Source organism: Lactuca serriola, chromosome 6 (genome assembly GCF_051521515.1).
Source record: "Lactuca serriola cultivar US96UC23 chromosome 6, Lser_US96UC23_V15, whole genome shotgun sequence".
Taxonomy (NCBI): Eukaryota; Viridiplantae; Streptophyta; class Magnoliopsida; order Asterales; family Asteraceae; genus Lactuca; species Lactuca serriola.
Window position 1 is genome coordinate 87,517,894 of NC_136413.1, and position 23,451 is coordinate 87,541,344.

Genomic DNA, 23,451 nt, shown 5'->3' on the forward strand with positions numbered 1-23,451 from the left:
AGGCTGGCAGGGTTGGATCCGTTGTGGCAAGTGTGGTAAGGCGCACAACGGATTTTGTAGGATGGGTGGGTCTGGATGCTATAAGTACGGCACGACCAATCACTTTAGCATGGATTGCCCCACCATTTAGGTATCTTATATGATTTTCTTCCATTGCAATCATAGGGGCCACAAGCATGCATATTGTCTGAGTTTGGCTAGAGGAACGGTTTCAGCACCTGCTCTGACGACATTGAGGATTACTGACGGACGCCAGGGCAAGGCGGATGCACCAATTGTGAGGAGTCGAGCTTTCCAGCTATCAGTCGAAGAGGCTTGCGCAGCACTAAATATGGTTACGAGTATGTATTTTCTCTCTATTTCATTTATTATTTTGATTTTTTATTTTTATTATATGATTGGCATTATATAGGTTTGTTCCTAGTGAATGGTGTTCCAGCTTTAGTTCTATTTGATTCGGGCGCCACCCGATCATTTGTATCTCTTGCACTTAGCAAGAGGTTTGGTGATGCTCCAGGGGAGCTTGATTATCCATTAGAGGTAGAGATTACCTATGATCGTCCAGTCCAGGTATCGAGGGTTCATCGGGGTTGTGATTTAGAGTTATTTGGCAATCAGTATCCGATTGATTTGGTTCCTATTTCTTTGCGTGAGAGCACCTAATGGCATAAAGCTTGCACCTTTATGCCTTAACCACCCTAAATACTTCCAGATATGAAAGGATCTTGCTTGGGGACGTCCGAATCCCAAAAGCAACCATTCTTGGACCAAAATCTTCATAAAAGGGAAAAATAATAGATCTAATGAACTAATGATCAAGTTAGATACTTGATTACCAGAAAATGATGAGATTGAAAAGCTACTTCTGGATCCACAAGTCTTTCCTTGAGCCTTCAAGTTTCCTCTTCTTCTTCTTGACTTCAAGAACACAAAATATTCTTAAAATGGCTCGCAAGCATTAGGGATTCGAGCTCTATGGGTTTTGGTCTTAGGGCTGGAGATGAGACCAAAAGAAGGGGAATACGATCCTTAAATAGGGTACCAACTCCCGAATTTAGGGTTTTCCCAACCCAGACCAACTCGCCGAGTCGGTCCCCCGACTCGTCGAGCATGTCACTTAACCCACGACCCAAATTGTGCTCCTACTCGTCGCTTCATGATTTTGAGGTTTTCCTTTCCTTTCTTGGTCTTTTGGATTCGGGGTGTTACAACTCTCCCCCACTTAAACTAGACTTCATCCTCGAAGTCCGCTTCGGCTCACAACCTTGCAACCTTTCACGACATTCCTAATCGTCGCATACCTTGCTTGCTCGATCCAATCCTTCAGAATATCATATTGAGAACAATCCACTCACTACAACCTTCAGGTACAACACTCTTACTCAACCGGTAATCCTTGCGGTACTTCCAGAGCACTTACACTTGACATCCAAGGGGTTCACCCCCTTTACCCTGCTCTGTCACTAGCCTTCCCAAGGCAACTCGCCATAAGCAACAAACCTTTCCTATCCCCATAAAGATCAAACCTTCTGCTGAAACTACAATCCTGGCCACTCCCGGTCCAGCCATCACACCAATACTCACTGAATAATTTCACTTACTATGCTCCAAGCTGAAAACCCCACCCAGCGTGTGAATCAGATAATCCTTCGAGTAAAAGATTCCTCTCTGCAACGGTTAAGACTCGAACAAAAGCTACGCAACAGAGTCAAATCAATCACTCAGAATATCCAATCCTGTCGTGAGTAACTTAGCATCTCCTAATCAGCTCAGTGCTCTACGCACTAATTCCCTTATCACCACTCATGCCTGAAATCCTGTTGACTCTCATCCGCCTTCCAGATGAACAGAGACCACCCTGTTCCCAACTGATATGCTATTTCCTGAAATATCGGTCCCCTACCGGTGACTGAACGCAAGAACGATCCCTCAGTCGCTCTCAGTGACTTCTAACAATACTTCGACTACCTGAACTGCTCTACCTACCTAGCCACTCTGGCTCCAGAAGACCTGGGGTCCTCGATCCCCTACCCTGACCCTACGGTCTCTACCAGGTCCCACCTGTACTGCTATAAGTACACAGGCCTCGCCCACGGATCTCACCCAAACTATATTTCAGAGCGGTCTCACCTATCTAGGGCTATGCAGGCCCACTCCTCCTCTAATCTCAACTTTCTATCCTATCTTGATTCTTATCATGCTAATTCGGAGATACAGGCCCCAGCCCGCACTCCGCTAACTAGGAGATACGGGCCCTTGCCCACACTCCGCTAATTAGGAGATGCGGGCCCTCACCCACACTCTGCTACAGCTTACCCACAGTCTCACAACACCTCCCTCACTGACTCACTACTGGGAAAGTTGTGACTATCCCACAGTCTTAAATCCTGCCTAAACCCGTGCCTTGCCAAAATTCTCCAACCTGGTTCCCAACCCAGTCATCAACTAATCGTGGGGACACAAAATCAATACGGGGAAGTTTCCCAAACTCCCAGCTCACATGCCCGTCAATCCAAGCATCCACTTGAGTTGCTTCCTCCTTACTAAGAATACGAGCTCATCCCAGGCTCGCACCTACTTCTGCCCTTGGCCACTCGGGTGGCTCTCCCTCACTTCGATTCAACTAGTTCCTCATAGCTTGGAAGAATTTGCCAATTCTCCCTATCATCCTTTGGCCACCCAGTTGACAACCCACGCTACCACTATTGGTGATCTAACCGACCTATTCCCAAACGATACCTCCCCTGAAAACTAGCAAGATACTTCCAAGTCTCACACATGCATGCTACAGTTATTGCATCCTGAGTAACCTGCTCTAAAAGGTAACGACCTCTAACTATCATTCTAAAATCTAGGGTATGCAGATGGCATATAACTCAATCACAAGTAGGCCACTAAATTAGAAATAGCTTTATCAATACCGATGCAGAACCATAACAATGTAATCATAACATAAGTTGACAGAGAAAACAAAAGATACGCACCTGACACATTGGGCTTGCTCACGTCTCCTCTGAAACCAACTGATACGCCCTGCTCCTCGCCTAAGGCGCCTCTACATCTCCCTGACGGTCGTCGGTGATCCTCAAGGTTACAGGGGCAGGTGCTATCACCTGTCCTACTGCAAGAAAACTCGGACATTGGGCCTTCTTATGGCCCCTCTGACTACAATGGAAACATATCAGGTCTGATCCCTGGGTGGTGGTGGCAGTATAATCTCTGCTAAAATGACTGATCCAACCGCACTTGAAGCAGCCTGAATTACCACCACTGCCGCTTCAACACGCATCCTCGTGCGTCCTGCCGCACTTGCCACAGCGGCCCAATCCTGATGACCTCTCGACCTAGAATCTGATGTCTTGGGCATCTTTCCTGAACACAGAGATACCTGAACCTCTGCTAGCTTCCTCTTCATTTTTTCTCTAGATCAATCTCTCTCTCTCTTTCTTTCTCATTCTCTCTCTATCTCTCTCTCTCTCTGGCTCGAGCGATCATATCTTCTAGCGTCTTGCAGCTGGACTGACTCACAAACTGACTGATATCGCTCCTCAACATCTCGTGGTAACGATCCTTCTTCATCTCCTCGTCCGCCACATACTGCGGAACCAGAAGGGCTCTTTCACTGAACTTGGCGGTGATCTCCGCCACTATCTCTGTAGTATGCCGCAAATCCTAGAACTCTCGTGCTAACTGATGTACCTCAATCACTAGTGCAAACTCAGCTTTGATCCTAGCCAATAAATCACTCCATGTCATTGCGTCCAACGCAACATCATCCCTAATAGTGTGGCTAACCTCCGCACACCAATCACACGCTCTGTTCTTCAGAAGACATAATGCGAGTCTAACCTTGTCCCCCTCGGGACACCGGCAAGAACAAAAGGCGTTGGCGAAATCATCAAACCATCTGCTGCTAGCAACGGGGTCCCTAGCCCCATGATAATCTGGAACTCCACAAGTTCTGAACTCTCAAAATGTCAATGTACGCGCTCCCATCATGGTCATCATCTCAGTGCAGAAGGCTCCCAGCCTCTCATTCAAAATCTCCAGTATGCCCTCCTTGACCGTGCCAAAGATCATAGGAGTCTGTTCTAGAATACTGTGTGTAATCTCAGCTGATACAAATTCACTCATTCGCTCCTCGAGCTGCTCGGTTCCTGAACCCGAGCTTGATCCCTCTCTAGCGCCTGATCCGCCCATTGGTCTCTCATGTAAAGTCTCCATGCTGAAAACATACCATAACAACTATCAGAATACACATCACTATCGAGGGATCACACACGCACTACAAGTTCCTTGGTTTTATCTTGGCCCCTCTTGAATCGAGTGCGGATCCTCTGCTTTCAGTAGTACGGGCCCATACTACCTTCCACATATATCTGTACTTTCCTCAAGAGTTACCACGACTCCACCAAGTCCCTTTCACTACAACTACTGCTCCCAACACTAAACTCCTCCTAGAACTACCCTAGGGAAATCTCCAACCCAAACCCAATCCTCAGCTACTGAAGGTATCTTCATAATGCCAATTAGCCATTACCTGAATACCATCACATGTGACGAGGCTCAGATAATCCTTCGAGTAAAGGACTCATCCCTACAACGATTAGACTCAAACAAGAGCTGCGTAATAGGGCCAATGGCGTATTCACATGTGACATGGCATATTCACCCAATGGCTAACTCCCATCACTCAGAGTCCCACAAAGCACAAATCAAGTAGCATTCAGACAAAAGGAAAATCTAACCAGAACATAATCAAGCCATTCTACTCACATATTAGGAATCTATACTAGCATGCAACTCATCAAGCTCATACACATATAACAGGCACTTAAGGCATCCTTCCTAGATCCTTAGTCCTAATCTAGCATGCAGTTCTCATAATCATATCATACTTAAACAAACATGTATAGGTAATTTGGGAGAGCTTACTTGAGCTCGGCTGATTGCATGCACCACACCCTTTCTCTCTTTTTCTAAGTTCTTTTCTCTTCTCAAAGTTCTTTTATAAAAATGATCTTCTTTCAAAATCTTCATACCGAGTCCTCAGTTTGAGTTCAGCACACCCGAGAGTGTGCCCGAATCCCTCAAACCAAGGCTCTGATACCAACTTGTAACCTCCCAAAATCATGACCAAAAATTTCTTTTTAAAACATTAATAAAATCATAAGTATCAAATCATTTTATTCATAAACAAAGGTTTATATATCAAATCATAGTTTCATCTCAAGACATGTTCTTTTTATCAGAGTAAAACATCCCGGGCTAAAACTTTTTGGTGTGTGCCATGCGATCATCCCGAGCCCTTCCCTCCGCTACCGGAAGTACCTGAAACCAAAACCAAAAACCGTACGCACGAAGCTTAGTGAGTTCCCTAACCTACCGCATACCACATACGCACAACCACATATTGGGCCCTCGCCCGCTGCATCGAACCTTGCTCGGCTTCAGGCCCCACCTGGCATCGGGCCCCGCTCGATATACAGATCTGTCTCTCTTAGGCCCCACCTGTCTCTCGGCCTCGCCCGCTATACACATACATACAATCAAATAACATACTAGTGCATACTTAAACATACCCTAACTGGACTCTTGAACTAAGGCCTCGCCGATCTTAGGCCCCGCCCATGGTCTGCTACTGAGAAGTAGTGAAACCTCGTCCATACTCCTACTAATAGTGAGATACAGGCCCCCAGCCACACTCACTCCCTTCCTAGCATGGGCCTCGCCCCTACTCTACTAATATTGAGATATAGAACCCTATCCATACTCAACTAGTGATGAGATATAGGACCTCGCCCACACTCATCTCCCTACTAGGCATATACAAGTATCATAGAGACAACAAGTATAATCTAACATACAACATATGAGCCTTCCTCGGGATTGCCCTGGCATTGGACTCCTGGTTCGGAAACATATTATCATCTAACATACTTCGGGCATACCCCGACATCGGACCCCCAGTCCGGAACCTATCATACCTACACATGCAAGAATCACAAAGACCTCTAGCATTCTAACATTCCTCGGGCCTCGCCCGACATCAAGTCGTAACCCGGAACATATACAATAAATGCCTAGGGTTAACCCACGGGTCTTCCTACGATACATAAACATAACGGGTCAGCATTGTGGCCGTAGACCCATGCACACAGTGAGGAGACTCACCTCGCACTACTGAAGACTAACTGAACACCTCTGACTGCTGACCGGTAACTCCTGAACTGCTGATCCTTCGGCTCCCGGAACTATCAATACCCAAAATAGCACTTAGAATACAATACCCTCAAAATCCAAACCAGGTCAAACTTGATCAAGGTCAACGGTCAAAGTCAATGCTCCGAGTGGACTCAACTCGTCGAGTTGACCCACCAACTGATCGAGTCCCGCAATCCACATGTAACTCTGGACTTCAATCCTACTCGTCGAATCTTCCTTGAACTTGTCGATTTCATATTTAAACAGGCCGGGAGCCTTCTACAACTGACTCGCCGAGTTCACCTTTGAACTCGTCGAGTCCATCTTCATAAGTTAGGGATATTGCCTTGGACTCGCCGAGTTCATCCTTGAACTCGTCGAGTACAATGATCTTCAAGTCCATAATGAACCCAACTGGCTGATTCCTCTACCAACTCAACACATGCCCGCTATCAGAATGGTTTTGGGAAAGAAAACAACCTGACTCGCCAAGTCCTCAGAGTAACTCGTCGAGTCCTCCTAAGTCCAATTCTATTTAGACGATTTCAGTCGGGCACAAAGCATCCAAGACCCAGATCTAATTGTAACACCCTGAATTCAGAAGACCTAGAAAGGTCAGAAAAACCTCAAAAATCAGGAGGCGACTCGTCGAGTTGATGGGAAGACTCGACGAGTAGGAGCGCGTTGTGGGCCGCGGGTTAAGTGACCTACTCGACGAGTCGGGGGACCGACTAGGCGAGTTGGTGTAGGTTTGGAAAACCCTAAATTCGGGCCTTGTACCCTATTCAAAGAACATTATAACATTCCCTCATCCTTCTTAATGCTCTTTCAAGTCCATCGCGAAACCCTAGTGCCTTCCATGAGCTTGTGAGCATCATTGAGTGTTTTGGAGCTTGAAGAAGAAGGTGAAGCCTTTGGGATACAATAAGAGACTAGTAGATCCAGAAACCTCATGCATCCTTCTCCATTTTCTGGTAAGAAAGTTTCAATCTTGACCATTATGCACATAGATCTCTCCTTTGTCCCTTTTGGGGGTTTTGGGTCCAAGAACCCTAGCATGAGAGGAATGGACATCCCAAGGGCTTATGTTTTCATATCTAGCACCATTAAGGGCTATTATGGCATAAGGTGCAAGCTTTATGCCATAGGAATCCCCATGCAAACATAATAAGTGTTCTTTTGGACTTTTTAGATCAAAAGGCCACGAGTGGAGGAAAAAGGTCGGAGCATTGCATGGTTATGAAGTGGTTGGGTCTAGATCTATGTTTTGGATGCTTTATGCTCGACTAAAATCGTATGAATAGGATTAGACTTAGGAGGACTCGACGAGTTACTCTTAGGACTCGGCGAGTCAGGCTGTTTTCTTGCCCAAAACCCTTCTGTTAGCGAGTTAGGTTCTTTATGGACTTGAAGATCATCGTACTTGACGATTTCAAGGAATGAACTCGGCGAGTCTAAGGCAATATCCCTAACTTATGAAGATGGAATCAACGAGTTCAAAGGTGAACTCGGCGAGTCGGTTGTAAATGGATCCTGACATTTTAAAGGTGAACTCAACGAGCTCAAGGAAGACTCGACGAGTAGGATCGAAGTCCAGAGTTACATGTGGATTGTGGGACGCAAAGAGTTGGTGAGTCAACTCGGCGAGTTGAGTCAACTCGGAGCGTTGACTTTGACTGTTAACTTTAACCAAGTTTGACATGGGTTGACTTTTGAGGGTATTGTGGTCTAAGTGTTATTTTGGGTATTGATAGTTCGGGGAGCCGAAGGATCAACAATTCAGGAGTTGTCGGTTAGCATTCATAAGTGTTCAGCTAATCTTTAGCAGTGTGAGGTGAGTCTCCTCATTGTGTGCATGGGTCTACGGCTATAATTCCGGCCCATTATGTTTATGTATTGTAGGAAGACCCGGGGGTTAGCCCTAGGCACTTATTATATAAGTTCCGGGTTACGATCCGATGTCGGGCAAGGCCCGAGGAATGTTAGTATGCTAGAAGTCTTTGTGATTCTTCCATGTGTCAGTACGATTGGTTCTGGACCAAGGTCCGATGCCGGGGTAAGCCCGAAGTACGTTTATATGGTAGTATGTTCCGGATTAGGTTCCGATGTTGGGGTAAGCCCAAGGAAGATTTATAAGTGCATGTTAGATTATACTTGTTGTCTTTGTGATACTTGTATGTGCCTGGTAGTAGGGGTATTGATCGGGTAAAATTTATGGGTTTGGGGTAATTCGGGTTTTTCATATAAAAAAATTTACCTGTTACCCTACCCAAATTAAATTCGGGTAATGGGTCGGGTAAGGGTAATTCGGGTATTACCCGATTTTAAATTTTTTTTTTAATTTTTTAATGGCACCTAAAAATAAATGTAATGAAATAAGTATGTCGTGCTAAACTTTGAACATTGAGATTTTTTACTCAATAATATTTGAGATATCAAGTATTCTTTCCGAACTTTTAATCTTGGGTTGAATTCTTTATTTTTTTTTCTATTTTTCTTGTGGAACTTGATCATTGGTTGGGTTGTCAACTTCAATCGTCTCATCTTCTACTTCAATATAGTCGTTCATTGGTGACGAATACCAACGAAGAGCGGACGAGGTACGAGGGTTTTTTGACGTGGGGAAAATAGAACGAGCCTCAACGAGGGAAAATAGGATTTGGGAATTGAGAGGGTTAGATAAACTCATAAAGGGACATTATTTCTTATATATATTTCGGGTAATCGGGTATACCCGAAACCCAAACAACTTACCCTTTACCCGACCCGAAAAAAATTCGGGTTACCCACTTACCCGAAAAAATTAACCCGATACCCGATTTACCCGACCCGATTTACCCGTTACCCGAAAAAATCGGGTGGGTAATTCGGGGAACGAGTATTTTTGACAGGGCTACCTGGTATGGAGGTGAGTGTGGGCGAGGTCCCGTATCTCATCACTAGCTGAGTATGGATGGGGTTCCATATCTCAATATTAGTAGAGTAAGGGTGAGAACTGTGATAGGAGAGGAGAGAGTGTGGGTGGGGGCTCGTATCTCACTAACAACATGAGTGTGGACGGGGTTCTACAACTCATCAGTAGCAGACCAGGGGCGGGGTCCAAGATAGGAGAGGCCTAATACAGGAGTACAATAGAGTATGTTTTCTTTATGCGCTAGTATGCTATTTGATTGTTTGTATGTGTATAGTGGGTGAGGCCCAGAGACAGGCGGGGCCTAAGAGGGACAGATCTGTATACCGAGCGAGGCTCGATGCCAGGCGAGGCCTGATGTCGGGCGGGGCCCGATGCCGGGCACGACCCGATGCAGCGGGCGGGGGCCCAGTATGTGGTTATGTGTATGTAGTTATGCATATGTGGTATGTGGTAGGTTGGGGAGCTCACTAAGCTTCGTGCTTACAGTTTTCAGTTTTGGTTTCAGGTAGTTCCGGTAGCGGAAGGAAGAGCTCGGGATGATCGCATGGCACACACCAAGAAGTTTTAGCCTAAGATGTTTTACTCTGATTTGATATATAAACCTTTGTTTGTGGATGAAATGAATTGTTACTTATGATTTTATTAATGTGTTAAAAAGAAATTTTTTGTCATGATTTTCGGGATGTTACAGAAATAACACGTAAAGCCTCTGTCTTTACGTCTATGCATGGCCCTTTTTGCTCAAAAGGCCATAACAACCTCTTTAACCTTGCATGGGGAGTTCTAATGGCATAAAGCTTGCACATTTATGCCTTAACCACCCTATATACTTCCAGATCTGAAAGGATCTTGCTTGGGGACGTCCAAATCTCAAAAGCAACCATTCTTGGACCAAAATCTTCATATAAAGGGGAAAAGAATAGATCTAATGAACTAATGATCTTGTTAGAGACTTGATTACCAGAAAATGATGAGATTGAGAAGCTACTTCTGGATCCACAAGCCTTTCCTTGAGCCTTCAAGTTTCGTCCTCTTTTTCTTGACTTCAAGAACACAAAATACTCTCAAAAATGGCTCACAAGCATTAGGGTTTCGAGATCTATGGGTTCTGGTCTTGGGGGCTGGAGATGAGACCAAGAAAAGGGGAATAAGATCCTTAAATAGGGTACCAAGTCCCGAATTTAGGGTTTTCCCAACCCAGACCAACTCGCCGAGTCGGTCCCCCGACTCGTCGAGTAGGTCACTTAACTCGCGACCCAAATCGTGCTCCTACTCGTCAAGTCATCCCACCTACTCGACGAGTCGCTTCCTGATTTTGAGGTTTTCCTTTCCTTTCTTGGTCTTCTGGATCCGGGGTGTTACAAAAGTGGGTCTAGAACCAGAAAACCCGGAAACATCAAAGTGGGTAGGTTGAAACCGGATAAAGTGAGTTTAGAACCAGAAAACCCGGAAAAACTAGAATTTTTTGGTACTTATTACTTAGTAGGTTGAACTTTGAAAATTTTATATTGATATCCCGAATTTGGGGGACTGTAACTCACTGAATATGAAACCAAAATTAACAAAATTATAGTCTAAAATCATGTACAAACTCTAAACTATATGTTGGGAAAAAAAACCACATGTGAATCAGAGTTGAAACGAATGAGATATACATCTTTTAAATGTTTCACAAAAACTGGTTCTTGCCCTAAAAGTGGTTCCGATTCCAAACACCGGTTCTAGTTTTTAGACCTGATTTACCCAGACCTGATGGACCCAAACCCAGATTACCCGAAACCCAGATGTAGCCAATTTTTAAACCCGAACCCGGAACCGATGGTATATATTCCGGTTCTAACGGTTCCGATTCCGGTTCTGGTCTGATTTTCCGGTTCTAAATCTCATCGCTGGTGAGATATATCACTCCCTTCTTCATCAAACAACACCTGATTTTCAGTTCCTACAACCAATTGAGAAACACTAATGAGATTGTGTTTTAATCCTTCGACATAGGAACTCAATTAATTGTTAAGTTCTCATTTGTAATTTTCTCATATCCTTTGATTGTATACTTATTATTATTTCCAAACTTCACGACACCAAACATTTGTAAGTTTACTAAAATCTCTTAAACACTCGTTTTTTCCGGTCATGTGACATGAGCAACCACTATCAATGTACCAATTTTCATCATATTGTTCGTCACATAGCACCTGCAATGAGTTAGAGAGATTTAGGTACCGAAGGCTTTTTGGGTCCATAAAAATTAGTATAGAATGTAATGTGAAATGTAAAATTACAAATCCAGTTACGAACTTTAAACTTTCGATCAATCAAATCATCTCCATTACTTTGAGGTGAAAAAATATATTCTTTCGACATCGATACATTAATATTGAATTTCTTATCCTTAACTTTGCACTTTGAAAACACATACGGTAATTTTGGTTTTTCTTGACTCCATGTTGGTGGCTTCAAGAATGTTTCTTATGAGAAGTACTTTCATTTGTCAATTCACACAAATAGTTTTCATTAGTATCCTTTATTTGTTCTTATGAATGGCATTGACTGATATATTTTTCCTATGTTTTCCAACCAATAATTGAAATTATCGATATCATTTCTACAAAAACTTTTGACTTTTTTCTTTGAATTTGGATTTAGAAAGTTAAGATTCTTTGGAGTAAAATTTACATATAAAAATATCTAAATTTGTTTTTTTTTTTTTTAACTTTTTGATTTTAAATTTTGGTTTTGTTGATTGTCGGCTTGTTGCTTACAAAGTACTTTCTTTTCTTCCTTTCATTAATACGGTATCCTTTTTAATTAATAGCATTGACTCCTTTTTACCAAAAAATAAATTATTGGCCAAGGGTCGCATTTTTCCATTTGGTACCGGGTCTGAAATCTGCTTGGCCCGCTGGCTCCGTGGTTATTGCCATAAAAGCAACAAACGAAAACATGTGATGCTATAGTAAATATAAAACAAATAAAAATATTTTGCTATTTATTTTTTCATTTTAACCCATTATATTATAATAAAATAATAACCACTACAATATTACACAACCTTCAATACTCCACCCTTATTCAACCCCCATAATCCAATTAATTCTCTCCAACCACCTTTCCCAACAACCACCACCAGACGTATATATTTCGAATGGTTTATGCTTAATCAGTACCTGTAAGTAACAGGCTTGTAGGGACCTTCAACCGGCACATTAATATAATCAGCCTGATCTTTACTAAGCTTCGTTAGCTTCGCTCCAAGCTTACCAAGATGAAGAGCAGCCACCTTCTCATCAAGATGCTTAGGTAACACATACACTTCCTTCTTATACTTCCCACTTCCCTTTTCCTTCCACAATTCAAGCTGTGCAATCACCTGGTTTGTAAACGAACACGACATCACAAAACTTGGATGCCCTGTAGCACAACCCAAGTTCATCAACCTCCCTTCTGCCAATATAATCACTCCAGTTTTTGTATCAGGGAACACCCATCGATCGGTTTGGGGTTTAATCGTGACTCTTTTCACACCTGGGTATGTTTCTAGCCCAAGCATGTCGATTTCGTTGTCGAAATGGCCTATGTTGCAGACGATGGCGTTGTTCTTCATTTTTTTCATGTGGTCCACCATGATGATGTCTTTGTTGCCGGTGGTGGTGACGATTATGTCGGCTTCTGAGAGGACGTCTTCTAGGGTTAGGACTTGGAGACCTTCCATTAGAGCTTGAAGGGCACAGATTGGGTCGATTTCTGTCACTATCACACGAGCTCCGGCTTGTTTCATTGCGGCGGCGCAACCCTTTCCGACGTCTCCGTAACCACAGACTACTGCGACCTTTCCGGCGATCATTACGTCGGTGGCTCTCATTAATCCGTCGGGGAGTGAGTGGCGGCATCCGTACAAGTTGTCAAACTGTGATAAGAGATAATTGAGAACATTCGATTATTAAATTTACAAGTATATCAGTTAATTAATCGGATCCACTCAAAATTGATTGTGATTCCAATGCACTATACCTTGCTCTTGGTAACGGAATCATTGACATTGATGGCAGGGAAAAGCAAGGTACCATTGGCTTGCATCTGATATAGCCTCTTAACTCCGGTTGTCGTCTCCTCCGATACACCGACTAACCTATCTTTCATCTTGTGGTACTTCTTCGGATCACTCTGCAACCCTTCCTTAATGATCGACAACACGATCTGGAACTCTGCATTGTCGGTTGACGTCGGATCTGGCAATTTCCCCGTTTTCGCGAACTCCTCCTCCGCTTTCACTCCTTCATGGATCAAAAGCGTGGCATCACCTCCATCATCAACAATCAAATCAGGTCCACCGCCGGGACCCCAATCAAGAGCTCGTTCCGTACACCACCAGTATTCCTGAAGAGTCTCCCCCTTCCAGGCGAACACAGCCGCGGAATCACGTGCGATGGCGGAGGCGGCGTGATCCTGAGTCGAGAAAATGTTGCATGAACACCATCTCACCTCGGCGCCCAAAGCGGTTAGTGTTTCAATCAGAACGCCGGTTTGAATAGTCATGTGGAGTGAACCTGTGATCCTAGCACCCTTGAATGGCTGCGAAGGTCCGAATTCAGTCCGGCAAGACATCAAACCGGGCATTTCAACTTCGGCTAATTCGAGTTCAAGTCTGCCAAAATCAGCTAAGGACATGTCCTTGACCTTGTATTCACGGCCGGTGGAGGTTTTCTCGACGGTGAGAGCCATGGTCGGATTTAGGGTTTTGAATTATTCAGATCAGATCTGATACACTCTGTGGTTTCAGAAGAAAACCGAGAGGGGTGGGTTAGGCAAGGAGAGAGTACGGGAGTGCAGGGGTATAAATAGGTTTTAAGGGGTGAGAGAGGACGGCCAGGATTTGATCGGGGTTTGGTGAATGAATCTATGGATTTTAATTTTTTATTGAAATGACAAAAGGTTGTTGGAGACCGGTAGCTAAATATGCAATTAACATAATTCTTTGTTTTCAATTAACATATGGCAAAATGGGGTTATTTAGGTTAAAATGATACAAGATAATGTATTTTAAAATAAAATATTTTGCAAACTTAGGTTATAGGGTTTACGAGGATACGGTCGTTGAACCACTTAACGTTTAGGCAAGGGGTTGAGTTGCTAAATAACACAAATTAAAGCCCAAAACGGAAGTTAGTTTTCACTAACCGGTCATATGAGTGCATGTGAATATTTATGAGTTCATAGCAAAAGAGTTTTCTATATATAAATGTTTGATATTCGGTGTTTTATCACTTAAATGATTATGTACTCAAGTGGAGATTATAAGGATATTGCTAGTAGTTTAATATGGAAACTTTAGCATATATTATGTTGATTGGTTATAGAGAATTGCTATAAGTTTTATTATGAAATTTTTAACATTTCGTATGGTTGATATCAACTATTGGGATATTCGGTGTTATTATGATTAAAAACTATGATCGAGCTTATTGGTTATAAGCAAATGGACATTAGAATGCATTATATATGTTAGTGGTGTGATATACTCCAAAGTGAGTACTAGAGATTACAGTTTGTGATACATGACAATTATCGAGATTGTATTTCTTGTAAGTAGTAGTTATTAGTGAATGCAATCATGTTATGGAACCTAGTGACAAGTTACAAGCACAAGTTACCTATTGATAGGTTACTATCATAATATCTTATAGAGAAACCCAGTTTATAGGTCCTACTAGTAGGACATAATGACACAAACAGTAATAATTCCGCGTCAGCTTCAGGATAATTTGTATTCCCGTGGATAGCAAAGATTTTATTATGGACTAATTAGGGGTATTGATTCCACATATGTCCAAGTTTAGTTATGGGATATCAACTCTCATAGGTGCAGTCTTATCTCCAAAATTATGTCTAAGGGTGTAGTCTTATTTGTAAGGTTATGTCTTGAGATATGAAATCCTATTATGTATAGTTTATTACGTAAGACTGTAACTTCCTGTTTTCGAATCGTTCTGTGATTTAAGGCTTGTGGACCGTAATCCATGTATGAGAAGGTTTTGAGGATTTAAAGGAGAAAGATTTAGGCCCTTTTTGGATATTTATAAGGTAGGTTGTGTGATAAAAGAGTCCGAGTTGTGCTTTAGAGCCCAAGAGTATTGGTAAAGACGTTGGCTCGATCTTTTAAGGAGATTTGGGTTTTGTTCAGGAAGTTTTAAGGCTATGGTGTGTTGTTAGAAGTGTAGGGCTTCTCGTCACCTTTACGTGGATATAAGGTTCGTTGGAAATGGACCTAAGATGAGGAAGTTATGGCAATTTGAAATAATTGGCAGATTTAGTCCTTTGTGAAAAAGGTTTGCAAGTAAGTCCCATGCATGCATGGAGGAGTGTGCGTGCCTGGGGTGAGTACGCCTAGCGTAGGCTGGGGTGTACGCCCAGCGTAATGAGCAGAGTGCCAAACCTTAATTTTTAGGGTTTAGGCACTATTTAAACATCCTTATGAGCTCAAGCCTCTTTCATTCTCAGCCTCCAAAGTCCTTGAGACCCATTCTCGAAAACCCTAACCCAACCTAAGAGTGTTGTGAGCTTATTTTTGGTGCTTTTGGGTGCATTTGGCGCATGTTCTTGAAGAAGGTGATTTGTGCAAGTTTGGAGTTCTAGGGAAGGCTTTTAGATCTAGACTCTCCACTCCATTCTCAGCTCATTTGAGGTATAAAGATCTGAACTTGCTCTTTAGAAGTCTAGATCTATGATTATGTAAGAATTATCCTCTTTTGGATCTCATGAGTGGGATCTAGTGGTTGTTATCAATTCAAGAGCTTTGAGTTGCCACTCTTAGCATTTCTGAGGTTCAAGATCCTTAAAGTTAGCATCATTAAGGTTAAGAGTCATCCATGCATGTGTTAAGGTGCTTAATATGAGTCTTAATGGTTATTTTTGGAAGTTGAGTCCTTTTGAGACATGAAAATTGATAAAGTCGCCAACTTTATCAGTTAGGGCTTGTAATGAAGCTTCCCTGAAGTTTGGATGCTTTGGGATGAAGTGGTTAAGTCGAAAATCGAGTTTTTGGACTAGAGCAGTACACCCCGCGTAAGGTGCAGTACTCCCCGTGTACTGATTTAAGTTCCCCGGTCAGGATTTGCGTGTACGCTGAGGTACCAAGGGATGTACGGCCTGCGTAATCTCGTTGTGGGCTTTTTGGGATAGATCTCGTTTTAGGCCTTAAGTATTTGGGTCTTGGTTTTGGGCTTGCTATATTGGGGATTTTTGGTCAGAGGAATATATATGTCTTGGACCCTTGTGTTGGGATTGACATTTTTGGACTTAAGTTTAGGGTTGGGCCTTGGTGAACCCATTTGGTATAGAGCGTTGGTGGGCCCAATGGGCTTGGGTTATTTATGGGCCAGATTAGTGGATCATCTTTAGACTTAGTGTGTGGGGGCTTGGTCTTAGATCCTAATTGAGTTTAATTGTGGGTTGGCTTAGTGTAAAGGGATCAATGTGCAACAGCAGCAGCATTTGTAGGATCTGTTCATCATCCGAGGTGAGTCTTCTCACTATACTTACCTGTGTAGTAATTTATGTGTGACCGAAGGGCCTTATTCGTATTATTGACTAGAGGGTCTTATTTACATTACTGACAAGAGGGTCTTATTTGCTTATAGTGTGATATGTGTTATTATGCATCTTGTCTTTGTGACTTATGTTGTTATATTATCCTATGTATATATTGAGTTATGACCGGAGGGTCCATACCGAGACGTGAAATCGGAGGGTCTTCACTGAGACACATGACCAAAGGGTCCTTATCAAGATTCAGCCACGAGAGGCTAATTATTTGTGTATGTGGTATTTTGGGGAACTCACTAAGCTTCGTGCTTACCGTGTTGATTTAAATGTGTTTCAGGTACTTTTATAGATTTCGGGAAGGCGGAGGCATAAGTTTACACATTCGCCGACTTAAGAGATCTTGTGGAATTTTGGATACTCTGATATTGTTTTGATAATAACTTATAATTTATGTGATAACTTGAATTTATGAGTAATGATTGGTGTGACAATAGTCAATTTCAGGTTAAGTCAAAGTCAAACAAAGTCATCGAGTCAAACCGGTCAACTCAATTAAACCTTGTATATTAGGGTTGTGTTATGTAATTACTGTATAACTCACTATTTTAATGAGAAAATATCACTTGGAAAAAAGTTTGTGTGTTTAATTTTCCTTAGCCTTAGTGCTAGACAATGAACCAAACCGATAAAACAATGTTGCATACTCATCGGGAGTGTGTAAGGTCCTTGAACATGGCTTAACGGGACTTACAGACCTTGCGTTGTGGAGCCAAACACTCACAAATGTCACACACGAAACCTCTCTCAATCGTTTTCACTCTATCTCTCTTTATCTCAAATCTCTCCCAAATCTCTCCAAGAATGTGAAATCTCTCCTAAAACACTCTTTGTATGAGAAATCTCTCCAAGTATGTCAAATCTCTCCCAAATCTCTCCAAGAATGTGAAATCTCTCCCAAAATTCTCTTTGTATGAGAAATATCTCCAAGTATGTCAAATCTCTCCCAAATCTCTCCAAGAATGTGAAATCTCTCCCAAATCTCTCTCAAAAGTTCCTTAAACTTTTTGTAGTCTTTTGGGCCATCCCGACCCTTAACTGGGTCAAAAACCGCTTAAAACGGGGTAAAAACGAATAAAATAGACTTAAGGACCCGAAACCCCTCTTAAGGAGCCGAACCCTCTTAAGGACCCGAAACCCCTCTTAGGAACCGAACTTTTCAGAAGCGAACTTGTCAGAAGCGAAGGCATCAGAAGTGAAATGAACCGAACCCCTTGGACCGAACCCGAAGGGTCCTCTCGGGCCCGAACCTCGCACCAGGGGACCGAAGCCACCTTCGCCTTCGCCTCTTACTCCCTGTTCGCTCCATTTCGCCTTCGGCTCAGCAATAGAAGGGACCAAACCTCGGCCTAGGACCGAGAGGTCTCGCAGGAGGCTCATTTTCACCCGGTTTTCGACTAGTTTTGCGTTTTAGGCCCGTTTTTTTATTGTTTTAACGTGGGATTTTCACCCAAAACCTTATTTTAACAATTAAACCCCATAAATCATTAATTCCCCATGTTTTTAATATAAATATTATCCAAGAAATGAGTCGGTGAAGTACAAGGTTGAGTGTTGACTTTGCTTTACCTTATGACACAAGCAACCACCCTGTGACATCCCCAAAATCTCGGCCAGAAAAGACCGGTTTCATTTATACTTTTTAAACATTTTCAGAGTAAATCCTTTTAGTTTTAAAGAGATGCGGAATTTGTTCCCAAAAACAAAACATGATAAAATAGATATTTATCAAAACATTTCATAAAGAAATATGATTTCATTTCATAATCAAAAGTCGGGATGTCATGTTCCGATACAGATCATAAAGCATAAACGGTAACATTACAAGTCATTCAACCAATATATACATATACAGACTTGTAAACAAAAACAACTTGATGATTCGCCCATCTTAAGCTCTTGCGCCACTTCCTGTAATGCAAATAAACTGAGTGGGTCGGGCTTGGGAGCCTGGTGAGCATATAGGGTTTTCAACCCACAATAATTATATTTAATTTCAACAATCCACAATAAACCCGATTACCCATTCCCGTTATCCTCACTTTATGTCCCTAAAATAACTTCTATTATAAGAAACCTAATTCAGGATTTTCATCGGGACGGACATTACTGCAGAGGGGCTTCCTCAACAATAAGTATCCTAAAGGCAACCATGTGGGGGATAGAGTACACCGATGAACACGTCGTTCACAACACCTACAGGTAATGAGCCTGCTAGTGTTCCACCGGACAGTCTAGAATAGTACGTGGTCGTCATCCATACTCTGCTGAATGACTAGAATAACACCAATAACATCGAGGCCTCTCATCTGTTTATTACACACCAATTATCTACCCATGTTCTACCCAACATATTAGTAGATAAAAATATACATTTTTATACACTGTTTAAAAACCTGTATAGCATGCTTTAATCAATACATATTCCACATAACAGATGAGGCATACACACATAACACGTATTTCATAGAGAATATATCAGATCTATGAGATAGAAGAGAGTGAATATACATTCACACATATAACCACAAAATATATACACATAGCACGTATTTTATATTAAATACTACATAATATTGCGTTGGAATGAAAATAACTACACGCTCACTTGATCAGAAGATGATCCGACATCACTACGGCTTATAGAAGTAGTATACTTCGATAGATCTGGAAGATCTTCACCAAAATCAAACTCCTCGCGGGCAGAGCTTCGACTCGGGAATAACGCTCTTCGGGATCCTTGGGGCTTCGGATCTTGCTTCGGGGCTCGGGAATGATACCGGGGCTTCGGGATATGATTGGCACGCGAATCGAGGCAAAACTTAGAGAGAGGGAAGAGTTTGAACAAGAGAAAATGGCTGATTTCGAGTTCTATTTATAGGCTGAGGGTCTGGGATTACGCGGGGCGTAATCTCAAATTACGCAGGGCGTACTCAGTACACGGGGCGTAACTTGGTTACGCGGGGCGTACTTTGACGTCACTGCATGCGCCGATCTGTGGCACTCGAGTATTGGTCAGGCAACTTGCATCCGCCTGAGTACGCGGGGCGTACTCAAATTACGATGGGCGTAATTGACTCGTCGAACTTCTAAATTGCGTAACTTTCGCATACGAGCTCCGTTTTCGACGTTCTTTATATCCACGCGAAGGTTAGACCATACTCTACAACTTTCATTTAGATTCCATCGGCTAATTTTGACTTTTATTTTTATTATTTATTTTTAGAAGGCCGGGACAGAAAAACTTCGTTATAAATTCATAACTTCTTCATCTGACGTCCGTTCTCGCCTAACTTTTCATCGTTTCGCTACTAACAACGATATCTTTGATTCTCATTTAGATTGTTTCGGCTAAAAACCGCTCGATCTCAAATCGAGTATTCGGGCTGCATACTGCTAAGTCGAAACTTAGAAAAATCATAACTTCCTCATACGAAGTCAGATTTGGGCGTTCCTTTTATGCACGCTCTCGGTTTAACGAAATCTACGACTTTCGTTTAGATCGCTAAGGCTAAATATCGCTCTATATTAAATTCATATTTTACGTCACTCGGCGTCGTGCCGGTTCTGTCGCGAAACTTCGACAGGTCATAACTTCTTCGTTATAACTCGGATTTTGGCATTCCTTATATCTCTGGAATCCTTGTTTCAACCACTACAACTTTATGCAAAGATATCGGGCTTATTTCACACTTTAATTTTGACGCTTATTTTATTCTTAATTTAATTATATCATATAATTAAGCAAATAAACACAGAACTCACATAATTCACAAATAATACATTTTTATTATTTCAAATTGGGGTTACAAAGGTTAACCTAGACTATTACATTGCTAAAAATGGCAAGCCCAGAAACATGGGCGTTACACACCCCCACACCCACTCTATGACCAGCCACACCTCCCCACCTTACCTATGTCACTTCAATGTCTTTTCCACTCAATTACCAGCCCTCCCCATGTCCATAAGGCTGGAACATCCATCCTCTCTCCTAACTTCTCTCATTTTCTCTCATTCTTCCATCAAGATCAAACCTCATTTTCTCTCACTTTCTCTCTCTAAAATTCGAGATTCAAGGCCATTCTCCAAGCTTTTCTTCTACCTTTGGTAAGTATTAACATCCTCCATGAGATTATTACACTTCATTCTACTCCAATCATCGATTGCTTACACAAACTCCATCACTTTAATGTTAGATTCTCGAAAATCTTCAAGGCATCTTCAAGTGTTCTTGAGTTGAACACTTCCATTCTTCAACAATCATCTACTGAAATCACTCAAGGTGAGTTCATATACATTTTCATGTTTTCTTAAGTTTTTAGGGGGGTAATACAAGTTAAAACACCAAGAACATAACTAAACTTTTCTAACAGCTTTCATCAGAAAAGTTAGACTCCATTCACGGACTATTTTGGACAACTTAAACATTTTAGTTTTCAAAACTGTTTTAGGTGCAAGTAGTTCCAGCTCTTAGATTTAAAATGACTACTTGAACATCTCCACACGATTTTTCTACAATTTATGGTGATTTTCGCAAAACAGCATATCATTTCAAGAACAAATCTGGACCAGTCTGTGAATATGGAAATTTTAACACACGTAAAAGACTTCCAAAAATCATGATAAAAATTATGAGTAAACTAGACACATTTTAGGAACTCTCAGAATTTACGGAATCAGTTTTCAACTCCGTATGATTTTTCTAAAACAACGCAGAAAGGTTAAAAACTAGTTAACAGCTTATAACTTTCATAACACTTTGTATTATGTTGAGCAAAGTGTATAACATTAAGTTCTAAATATTGAATGTGTTTCCTTGTTAGTTTATTATCATGAACTGAAACTTAGTCATTCGTAATAAGATTATTCGTTCATTTAGAACACATATATTAAGTTATAATAAGCATAATTTATGGATTCATAACACTAATGTGTTTTCATAAAAGAAGTTCTTATACATTACAAATGTTTTGAATAAACTACAATAGGTATAGTTTATGTATCATTTACTCTTCAAACTTATTTATCAAAGGTTTTTAGATCAGTTCACGTAAATCTGTTAATGAATAAATTTGTGAGACATTCCCTTCGGGTTACCTTTATGGTAACAAAGTCAAAAAGTCCTGTAAATTGTAACCAGAGTCTCTTGTAGGCAGAACGTGATAGTTGTGTATAGATCTATATTGGGTTTGACAAACCCACACCTGAGCTGCTTGCAACAGCTAGACCGGCAGGTCTGTGGTGACAAGTGTCATTTAACGGCGACGCCTAAAGAACGTCGTATTACGAGGTCGTCTATGTCAAGTATGGTTATGATAGCTCACATTTGGTATTAACAAATCATAAGATTTACGGGTTCTAACTTTACATTAGCGAGTTATGTCGATTTAGCTCGCAGAAATTACTTTAAGAATGGAAAAATACTTGTACGCTTTCATATCAAAAAGGGTTTTATGCCAACTTAAAACCACGGTTATATCATTAAGAATGGAAAATACTTATTCATTCTTGGTTCTAGGATTTAGGACCACATAACTTTTTAAAGGAAAATATTGGATTTTTCTTGGTTACACACAACACATTACAAAGAACGGTTCCCAAACTCTTTATCTCAAAAACTTATGAACTCACCAACCTTTGTGTTGACACTTTTTCAAACAACTTGTATTCTCAGGAAATCACTAAACAGGAAATCAAGTGCATTTTGAGGATGGGACATTAAGGCATCAAACATTTCATATTTTGTCAACATATTGTAATTGATTTTGAAACATGTAATTCCTACAATGATGTAACTCTTTCAATTATATATATGTTGATTGTGTTTACTTTCATCACTATTGCCATTGTTGTTATGATACTATACATGAAGTCCTCCACCCCCGGACGTTTCCGCCATCCTTGGTTTGGGGGTGTGACAGTTGGTGAATTAAAAATGAAAATTTTGTCTTGAAATTTGGGGTGTTTCAATTTGGTATCAGAGCCTTGGTTTGAGGGATTCGAGCACACCCTCGGGTATGTATGGACTCAAACTGAGGAGTTGATAACTTTTCAAAAGAAATGATTTTTCATCACATGAATTTTCAAGGAAATTAATGAGTTTTGAAAGCATGTTCAAAGCGGTGTGTACAATCAGCCAGAGCTCGAGCGGTGATTTCCCAAAATACTATTACTTGATTTTGTGTTGTTATTATGAGTTGATAGAATTGCATGCTTGTCTAGGACTATGAATCTGCTCAGTATTGCATGCTAGTGTCTCTGCTTAGGAGAGATGCCTTTGATGGGTTTTGACCAATACATCAATCTTATGGTGTACATGCAAACCCTAATAGCATTTAGATCTAGTTTGTCTAATGAACATGCAATTGAATATCCAAAGCTATAAACCCTAGATCTAACATATAATAAACTGAATTAGGGTTTAGAGAATTACCTTTGATTGTTATATTGCAATAACAATCAATTCCTTGCTTTGATTGGCTTCAGAAAGCTTAGTACCTCAAGTGTTGCACCTCTAATGGAGTCACAAACACCACTAAGCAACTTGGATGAAGAGGGAGGAGAGAGGAGGCACCAAAAACGGATGGAAACCATAAAGGAAGACTTGTCCACGTTTTTGGGGCTTAAGGGTCTTTTATATACATGTAGGCTATTAGGGTTTTCAACCAAGAAACCCTAATATGACTGCTTAAGCCCTAAGCAGTCCAATGGACCATTCCAGAAGGCCCTTG

General features: G+C 41.5%; 1 protein-coding gene across 1 annotated transcript; it reads right to left on the reverse strand.

Moving 5' to 3' along the window:
- Positions 1-12,081: 12,081 nt before the first annotated feature.
- On the reverse strand, positions 12,082-13,937 carry LOC145060242 (adenosylhomocysteinase 1). The gene is made up of 2 exons (XM_079007946.1): positions 13,130-13,937; positions 12,082-13,025 (listed from the first exon to the last, which is right to left on the reverse strand). Exons 1-2 carry the CDS (start codon positions 13,838-13,840, stop codon positions 12,279-12,281), a joined length of 1,458 nt encoding a protein of 485 aa, XP_078864072.1. The 5' UTR covers positions 13,841-13,937; the 3' UTR covers positions 12,082-12,278.
- Between the last annotated feature and the right edge of the window lie 9,514 nt (positions 13,938-23,451).